Genomic DNA, 10,226 nt, shown 5'->3' with positions numbered 1-10,226 from the left:
GGGGGGGCGTTTTCTCCATCCATCACCCACAAACTTGTGGGGTTTTTCTCTTTTTTCTCCTCCTCCGGTAAACACTTACACCCCCATCCGCAAAATCGAGCGGGGTTGACAGAGGGGGCTAAACACGGTCTCTCCTCTCCCTCTGAGACCTGGAAAGCGCAACATCACACGCAGTGTCGGTGAGACGGCCCCCGGCTCCTCTAGCTTTCATGGGTTTGCCAGCAGAAAAGTCTCTGCCTCTGCTTTTTAAGGATTAGAACTGAATGTGATATTCCCATCCAAAGAATTTAAGGAAAAAATAAATAGGAATCAGTATTGTTACAGCTTGATTTAATTCTACTGGATAGAGCTGTTGCCTTGCTGTAAATATCTGAGAGAGATAATCAGACTTATTTATGGAAATAGATAATTAAAATGATGGTTATCTCAGTCCAAAACAAGAGGACTCGTGACTCACTTCAGGAATATGAATGAGCAGGTGGAGGAGCTTTGTTAAGACATTGTTCAGGTGATTCTGTGACTGACAGCAGCTTGGATGCAGGCACAGTGAAACTTCAGGTCAGCAAGCGATGGAGGAGCTCCCGCTCAGCCTGACCGAGGTCGTACATGGCCCTTGGGAAAAGTACCGGAGCTTCTGGCTGCACCAAAAAGTACAGGGCGCAGGTGCAGGGCAGGCATCTCCCCTCTGCTACTCCTGCAGCCAGCAGCCTGTAAATGCTCATTAAATTAAGCCTGTAGCAGACGAATGTTTCACTAACTCACCCATTCTTCTTCTAAGAGGAACACCCTTGCAGGTCCCTGAAGAGCAGCTACTTAAATCAAGAGGGGTACCAGTATTATTGAGCTAAACCCTAGAGAGTGAAATAGCAAAAGGTTCCTCACACACCATAGAGACAACTCCAGAAGAAGGAGGTCACCAGGGCTGACAAAAGCGGAAAAAAAAAAAATCATAAAATCATACTTTGTCCTTTGCTTCAGCATTTCTTCCTCAGAGGAAAGAGATCTCGCCCAAAAGGCCTGTGGCATAGTCACACACGGTCACATAGACCTGCTACCATCAGGGAAAACAAAGACAAGCAGCTTTGGTCCAAGTGGAAACCGAGGGGAACCATGTGTAGTAACCACAGGGCTTAGCCTTCATCCAGTTGTAGGCTTTCCTTCCGTTATTTGGACAGGAAACTGGAAACTATAAAGAATTTTTATTCACTCTGCTACTGTGCCCGTTTCCAGAAGAGGGAGCCACGTCATGGTAAAATGCAGCCAAAAATCAAAACCATTGTTCAATATGGTTTTTTTTTTAAGCTAGTGTATGTGTTTGGAGTTAAGTTAATTCGAGGCAGAAGGGGAGATGAGTGCTGATGTAACTAAAGAAGTGAAATGCATGTAATAAGCTCAGAAAAGAACTGAAGAGTTCTTGGGCATGTTACAGTAATCACAGATACAGAATACTTATTAACTTATACCCATGTATGAGTTAATACACATCTCACTGCTGTGGATGCAAGCACCTCCAACACAGACACTACAACGTTGGCTACTAACTTATTAAAATTATTATTCAATTTGAAAATTAAGCACGTGACACAGAGTTTTCTTTATTTGTTGTACTCTTCAGTTCCTCTCCTTGTACTGCTCAGCATCACTTCTTCAATGAATAGCTTCTTTGACTAATTTGCTTCTCACGCAAGAAGCTAGTTTCACTGTCAAAAATGGCCGCAGGTAAAAGAAGTTTTTGAGTGTAACATCCATCACATGCACATAAATAAGTTTAAAAAGTGAAAACACAGACATTGTTCCTTTTACTGCTGCATAATTTTCTAGAAGCAAACCTCCCACTGAGCTGATTAAATAGCAAACGGCATCAGTTCAGAAGACAGGTGCTGACTAAAGAAAATAATCTTATGCAAGAACACAATCTCTAGTTTTTCCTGTGTTCAGCTTGATCTGTCAAAAGATTAAACCAAACAAAAGATTATTGGGTTAATATTTGAGCTGACATTTACTATCACTGAACTTTATCCAGACAATGGTTGTATTATTTGAAGATTTTATGAAGTTAAGAACAGATCAAGACCAAATCCTGAAGGGGTGTGAAAGGAGAAATAGGCGCGCACATTCCATAAAGGACAATTGTTGTCTCCTGAAAGGACAGTCCAACTGTGGCTTGAAAGCTCCCTACTAGCCAAGAGCAGTTTCAATGCACTTGTCCACGTGAAGAAAATGCATGTGGTTTCTAGCACTAAATAATGCAACTTTGCAAAACTGCTGCAGACAGCAATATGCTGAAAAATAAGCAAATGATCAGAGAAGTTGACAAATTGAGACTGCTTTTAAGTGAGCAGCAACTCCCATGCAGAAATTGATCCAGGTGGGTATAAGGGAGCAGCGTATTGTTGGAATCCCCATTTGACAATGAGGAGCATGACAGAGAATGCACAGGGCTTTCTGGTTCTGAGGTGCCTGATCGTATCAACGTGCAGCCCACCGCTACTTTGGCCAGTCTTGTCCTTATTGTAATTAGATGAAGGCAGGAGGGGAGAGGAAAAGAATAAAAACAGTTTCTAGCACCTAGATGTGTCCATTGAGAAATACAAAACCTTTTGAGGGTGCTATTCACAAGCTTTTTGTTTTGTCTCTGCACAGCTGAGCACATAAAGCAAACTAGCTGATGAGCAGGGTTGGGGACACCGTTGCTCATGCAACAGCTATAAACCCTACTCGTCCCTTTTTGTTAAGAACATTATAGCAGAAACAAATACTGACCAGTGACACTGATTCTGGACAAACAGAGATCTACAGCGCAGGTCAGATCCCATCTCAACTCGCTGTAGCCTAAAGGCAGATTTATGGCAAAACACAACTCCATATCCTTTTATATTCTTTGCAGTATCTCGAGGATGCTTTCAGCTGCTGTTTACAGCAGGAGGCCCCGTTACCCGTGAAGATAAGACACACAGGGATCACGCTCCAACTCAATTTAATAAGCTTCGTAACAAACTTGGACAGAAAGTGGTTTGAAGTAAGTCGAGCAACACTCATCTACTAGTCAAGGATTTTTTTAAGTAATGCTTTTAAGCTTATACTTAAGCATACAAAGCATAAATTTTACAAATTAAAAACAGTAAAATCATCCTAGAATAATGTAATGGCTTCCCCTATATGTACAAGGAGTGGAAAGGAGACAGAATTCTTTCCAGATAATTTCACACATCTTAAATGCTACATAAGTGCTCTCCACATTCATCTCAATTCTTCTTTTAATGTGGGTGGAAGGAGCTCAAAGTGTTTCAATGAAATCATCTTAAAGAGAGAGGTACTTCACCTGGTTTCAAGCTGTGTATGTTTGCCTCTTCAAAAGTCTTGAGAGGAAATTCTTTACTTAAAATTCTGCTGTTAGTTTCTGTGCAGCAGCCTTTGTTTTTCCAGCTATATAAAATTAAACAGTTCAGTAAGCATTTCTCAGAAAGTACCACCAGTACTTCATCTTCACGAAACCCGTTATCCCCCACCCTTCACAATGACTCCATTGTACAACAGAAGCAACCACAGCTTAGCTTAGATTTGACAGGCAGAAAAGAAACATGGTAATAGTGAAGAGTTCAGTTATTAGGGAGGTGATAGGTTTTCGAAAAGGAGAGAGATTTGTAGCCTAATCGAAACGTGCTTGATATACAGCCTTTCTGCAGAGGCATATAAGACAGGCTATTTTACAACCCAACTTCTTCATGTCTGTAGCATTAACGAAAAAAATCTTATTTGCTTCCAACAAAGGAAAGGTTGGGGGAGGAATGAGTGTAGTGTACCATGTTTAATTAATACCAGATTTGTTTGCCACCGTTGAGTTTGGAACAAATCTTCTTACAAAAGTTATTTTCATATTGTTCTAAATTAAGTGGAACAAAATATGTATTTTTACACTAAAGCAAACTGATCAAAGTGGCATTTAATAATATTTGTTAAAGTGGTTATCTAACAAAAATGGGTTAACAAAATCCCATTCATTAGTAGTCACCAAATAAGACATTTCTCATGCATATGACAAAAGTTCATTCGTGTACTGAGAGGTCTGTTTACTGTGTACAATATTTCCATAAATTATAATATGTTTCACAGCCCCTACCATTCAAGAATATTTCAAACAGATTATATATTATATTTGTATATGCAAACTATTTTATATACACTAATATAAAGATCCTTAGAAGTACCATTATCACTACCTTTATGCTTTCTCTAAAATGCATAGCTTTCGAATATTTTCTTGCAGTTACCAAAAACTTTACAGATTAAAGCTGCTTATCAATGTGGCATGTTCATAAAAACAAAGTGAAATAGTTCTATACTAATTTTATATTAAACCCCTTAAAAAACATGTTTATTTTTTAATGGAAAAAAAACCAAGCTAGTGAAAATTCAAGTAATCTATGCTAAATCTTTGCCCAAATACTGTATGAAATTAATGTAGTGTTCTAGAAGTACAGTGAACTTCTCAACCAGGACTGTAATACTGCATTTCTCATGGAGAAAAATGCTAGTCATGCCACAAAAACGCACCACTTTCCATTTCATCCGGGAGAAGCTTTAAATGAGATTTAACAACACAAGTGTCAGAACAGAGGAAAAGCTGATCAGTTATATATGAAGAAATTAGAGCTATTCCAGTTTTGTTTCTGCAGTTTGTTATTAAACAAAGTTACATTAACCATACAGTTTCTCACAAACTAAAAGTTATACATGGTTTTTAGACATCAACCGACTGGAAAAAGCCAAAAAAAAAATTAAAAAAAAAAACCCAACCCACAACTGTTAAAAGTTTGGTTAGAATAACCAGCCTGGGAGAAGGAAAGCCAGACCGCTGTTGTAGTTGGGGGACTACTGATAGCTTGTTTGTTATATATAAACTTTAAGACCTCCATATCACAAATGCCTCAAAGTGGATAACAGAACGATCAGTAATAAATGGGAACAAATCATTTTGTTATATCCATCATCTAGCTTAACCTTGGCGCTCCTCATCTCTAATAGCTGCTTAACAAACGGTTTCCCCCCACAAAAAATAGCTACACAAGTAAACAGTGTTCACAGTAATGCAATCAGTAACAGGTTTTGTTAGTTTCCATAAGTCAGGTGTATCTGCAAAGCTTTATACAGTTTAATGCGTAAGTATTCCAGTAAAATTAAGTGAAAACTAATTTTCATTCTACAGGGTAGTATCTACCATACAAGACTAGATTATGTACAGTATGGGACTGGTGTGACAACTGCCAGTGTCTCATGATGTTAAGCTATTTCACCCATCAGCTTGGTCTTTATTCAGCAAATCTGTAATAACTTGATACACGGACCTAAAAATCTAGAGATCGATTTGGCAAGATTAGTGCTTACTACCACTGGATACATACCAGTGTACAGTGCTGCAAAACTGAGTCGACCAGAACATCCCATACCCAGAAGATTACAATTTGTTGACTTGAAAGTCTGGACTTCACATGTAAAACATTAGAACTATAATCCTAACTGGAGTGAGGACGGTCAGTAAACAAATACAGGTGAAGATGAACTGCATCTCTTCAGAAAGGTATGGAAGAATTCAGCAAATGGAAATTTCTGTTTTTAGACAGCCCTGCTCTGCTCAGCTCAAGGCATAAAAACAGCCCAGGTAGCTCTAAAACTACGATTCTTATTCAGCAAGCATAAAGGCAGATCCTACACAAGATGATGCATCAGAGGCTTCAACAAGCATCTTTCCCCCCCACTTAACTTCCTAACACAAGCATGTCTTTCAGCTTACAAACATCTAGTGGCCTTCAAAGCTTTAGTAGAATCACTGCAGCGTCTACAGCTGCAAATTTAATACAGGGGGAAAGGCCCCTGTTAACAAAAAACCTCAAATGCCTCTGGGGGCCATTTTGGTCATTCATGAAAATTAAGAAAAAAAACTTATTTCCAACAATACTCCTCCTGAAAAGATGGGTCACCGATCCATTATAAACATAGCTCTCACCATATAAAGCACCAAAAAGTCAGAAACAAGGGGAAAAAAAAAAAAAGGTCCTTAAATTATGATTTACAAGTTTGTACACTATTTCCTAAGCAAAAGGTTGACCTTACTGCAAAGTTTATAGATGAAAACTTGACCAGTTACTTTTAAGGGGAATGTATATCTGGCTATAACTTAAAGGTAGAAAATATTCACTGTTCTATATACACATTTCAAACAGGAGACAGTTAAACTTAACTGAATAGTTGCCAATATAACTCCATATTAACTCACTGGCCACTAAACTAGGCATCAGTAGCCAATTAGAAAGCTTGAGTTCTGTACTTTTAAAAATGCTATTTTTCCTGTCCTGTTTAATTGTTTTTTTAAAAATGTATTATAGTGCATAGCCTAAGTCAGACTTTCAAAGAGATACAGCGCCTTTCAATGCAGTTTTTGCAGCATTTAAAAGGGACTTTTCTCCCTTCAAATTAGATGTTCATTGAAAAATCTGAATTGAGTGCTGTACTGTAGTAAAAATATTTCAGTCACAGACTGATATAAATGTATACTGTGCAGTACTAAGATTGTTTGATGTCCATCTGCACACATTTTACTTGGGTTCTTCAATTGTCCCCTTGCTGAGGTCTGTCATTTTGGGATATTTCACCTTCTTCTGGTCCAGCTCATTCTGAGCCCACAGTAGTAGTTTCAGTAATTTTGCCAACTTGGGTGTTGATTCACGATTTTCGTAGTCTAGAACAGCTTGATTAACCTCACTCCATACCTGGAAAAGAAATACCTGGAGTTCAGTAATAGTTTTCCTATGATTACACTGCTAATCTCACACAGACATTGAAAAGATCACACCTAGTGCGCTAATTCCTCAGAACATGGTCAGGACAAAGCTCCATAGACTATGAGCCCAGAGAAAACAAGGAAGAGAAACAAGTAGTTGAATACATTAACACCATTTTTTTGTAATCTGCTTAAAAAATACTTCTGTTCTTTTGCATACCACTGTATACATTTTTTCTAAACATTTAAAAAATATTTGGTCCTCATCTTTTTACCACCAAAGACATCAATTTCCTTTTGAGAAAGGACTACCTTCTGTCGCTGCATCATGTTAAGCAAGTCTCCAAATGGTGATTCTTCGGGATTATCAAAGGCAAGCAAAGCCAGCGTACGCTCCATTTCTGTCAGGCATTCCCTGCTCTCCTCGCCTTGTTCTGCTAATTGGGTCTGAGCAAATTCCAGAGCTGCTTCTGTCTCACGCTGCCGAATCAGTTCAATCAAATGTTGCTGCTACATAGGAAAGACACAGCGATATTAGCTGAACAAATGAACAAATATTCAGTATTTCAAGACTGTAATCTTCAGACATTAGCGTGTAATTTGAGACTAACCCAGAATTTGACAGTTTGAGGTCAATTCTTCTCAATGTGTGAGACAAGGAGCAGCAGACTTGTCTACAAAATCTACTGAAAAAGGTAACCTGACACTTTTGAGTAACAGGTTTTGAAAAGATGCGTTACTAAAGGAACTACTAGAAATTCAGACTAACAGTAATTGGAAGTCGGTAAGTCACAGGCCACTGCTGCTGTTCTAACATTACTAATTGTATATGATGGTTCCTGCACCACGCCACAAAGTTTCCAGTTGCTACAAAATGATGCAAAGAACAAACACTTGAAATTGCATCCATATTCAGTCACAAACCTCCCAACATACTCGTAAAATCTGCATTACTTTTTCCAGTCTCTCAGCAACCTCTAAAACAAAGATAAAGTTTGCCACCTGTCCTTACCTGCAAATGAAAGTAAAGATATCTGTTTGTATCTAACAATTCTGGATGGAGGCTGTTTATTAACGCAATGGCTTCTTGAATCTGTCCTTTCAGTATCATTTCTCGAATTTTTATTCTTTCATCGAGAGTCTCTAAATCAACACTGGGTTCAATTCCAGACTCCATGCGAAATTTCTCTGCTGCTTCTTTAAAGCCCTCTGAAATAGAAACATTTTACCTATAAAATATATTTTATGAAATATTTTAAAAAAAAAAATCAGCTTAAATGAAAAGATTTGAGTATTGCTGGTGCATTTTGGGGGTTTAAAGATTAAGTCTGAACTTCTGAAAAATTCTTATCTATTTAAATAGGCATTTATCCAACCGGCATCTAACAGCACACGCTTAATTCATTCTTAACTCAAGTGCCCTCATTCTCTAAGGATGCATGCAACTTGCCGTCCGATACATCTTAACTTGAAAGCTTGTTATATATTTAAATAGAGCAGTCTACTTAGTACAAAATGGGATTTTCAAAATCACATTTTCAAAATTTGGGTGGTTTTGCTTCTCCCTCCAGCCCCCAAATCTGTTTACACAGACCTAGCAGTTTTACTGAGAAAAAATATAAAATGAATTTTGCTTTCTCGTACTAACGCTATTTTTTTTTTAAATTGCAACAGCTATTTTAAATCCTAAGTCATACTTTCATACACACAAAAATTATTTATCCCACTAAGATGCTCTTTCTTCATCCCAGAGGCTTCACCTACACACCAATGTAAACAGGGGTGTAGATCGGATACAGATGCCTCCGCCCTAGTATAGCTTACTGCGATGGTATGCATCATAATTGCTAGGAACAATTTCTGAGGGTTTTTGATTGTCTAAATATAAAGTTAGGCTATATGCTGAACGGGTTAATATTTTTGGTCTCAAAGTATTTTGACAACAGTGCCCTTTCAGAGCCAGTTAAAACTTGCTTCTGATAGTTGTTCTGTGCAGCTTTCAGAGTGCTATTTAACAACTGCAACATACCTTGAACTCTGTTTTAATGGCATAAAAAAGGACATCATACAGAAGCGGGTCATATTTGTTAACAGCATTCCAGAAAATCTTTTCTATATCTTTTAGCAGAAGAGCTAAGGTTAATAAACGTCACTTCTATTGCATGATAACTTCTCCATCTCTGAATCTTAGTTTCCACTTAAGAGAATACAAGAGCTGTTGCACATTGCTAAGAGAAGCCAACAGCAATCACCGAACCGTCAAAGCCCTTAATTTCACTCCATCTAGTAGCATATTCTAGCCAAAACTGTCTGTCTTGATAAAATAAGCGACATGCATTTAAAAGCCTCCTAGCATTACTACTCATTTTTACCTGTAACAAGGTAGTTCATGATAAGGCGGTTCATGTCTGCTCTCTGGATATGCAAGTTATTAAGTTTTTCCATCCATTCATCTTTCGTGATTTCATCAGGTTTTTCTGCATAACTCATCCTGGACTCTTACTACAAGAAAATAAAAGAAAAGCATCTCATTTAACATGATTCAAGAAGAAGTAAGTTTAATGTGTGTAAGCACTGTGTTACCACCATCTTTATATCTTTTTTATGAGATCTTCTAAATTAATAGTCCAAAAGAGACCCTTTTATCTCAAACCACAATTTTACATTTTTCTCCTCCTTGCTCCTGCACTCTCTCACATCTACTAGCCAGTCTCTAAAGCTGCTTTCATCAATTGTCAAAATAAAAAATTCAAATACCATCTTCTTGTACTTATTCTTAAATCCACTCGAAATAAATCTTGTTTACAAGTTATACAGGACACACAGCATCACAGTGTGAAACAAGTGAATCAAAGAGTTTGACAGCTAGCCAGAAAAATGGTAACAAACCTTTAAAGCAAAGCCTACGTAAACAGTATTTGCTTTAAAGTTTTCACCAAAACTTAGACAGGACAGCTACATGTATTGTATGGCTACAAAACTGTATGTAACACGTTATCGAACGTACAACTAAAAGATTTATACTAGCTTAGCTTCGCTATCCCCAGAGGTATTCCTGTCAACACTATTAAAATGTAATCTCCTATTTTTCTCCTCTACATTTTTTTCAGATTTGGAAGCAAAGCGCTTTGCTAAAATTTAAGCCGGCATTTAATCATTTGTACCTTCAAGTCAGTGTCACAAGGCCAGCAAAAGGGGGAGGAGAGGCGGCAACAACAACAACAGCAACAGGCGCCGCCACCCCTCTCAGACAGACACGAGCGGCAGCGCGCCCTCTCATCACCGGCCCATTTCCAACAGGTTTTTCTTCCTCTAAACTATCGCCAAAGCCACGGCGACGGCAGGAAAGTTGGACAGCGGGAGGCAGGATCAGCGCGGGGCCGGCTGAGGGGCCGATCGGTCCCCGGCCCCGCGTTCACGCCGCTCCCAACCACGCGGCGGGGGAACA

At 38.5% G+C, this 10,226-nt stretch overlaps 1 protein-coding gene across 2 annotated transcripts; it reads right to left on the bottom strand.

The window, feature by feature from the left end:
• Window positions 1–3,926: 3,926 nt before the first annotated feature.
• On the bottom strand, window positions 3,927–9,275 carry GID8 (GID complex subunit 8). Of its 2 annotated transcripts, none has more exons than XM_009584791.1 (4): window positions 9,151–9,275; window positions 7,791–7,987; window positions 7,091–7,288; window positions 3,927–6,767 (listed from the first exon to the last, which is right to left on the bottom strand). In XM_009584791.1, the coding sequence occupies exons 1-4, from the start codon at window positions 9,266–9,268 to the stop codon at window positions 6,594–6,596; spliced, it is 687 nt and encodes a 228-aa protein (XP_009583086.1). In that variant the 5' UTR covers window positions 9,269–9,275; the 3' UTR covers window positions 3,927–6,593. The 2 variants fall into 2 exon arrangements, with proteins under 2 accessions (XP_009583086.1, XP_009583087.1); XM_009584792.1 differs by having other exon boundaries at window positions 7,091–7,285.
• Between the last annotated feature and the right edge of the window lie 951 nt (window positions 9,276–10,226).

Source organism: Fulmarus glacialis, unplaced genomic scaffold (genome assembly GCF_000690835.1).
Source record: "Fulmarus glacialis isolate BGI_N327 unplaced genomic scaffold, ASM69083v1 scaffold41149, whole genome shotgun sequence".
Lineage (NCBI taxonomy): Eukaryota > Metazoa > Chordata > Aves > Procellariiformes > Procellariidae > Fulmarus > Fulmarus glacialis.
This window is presented reverse-complemented; position numbering and strand designations above follow the sequence as displayed.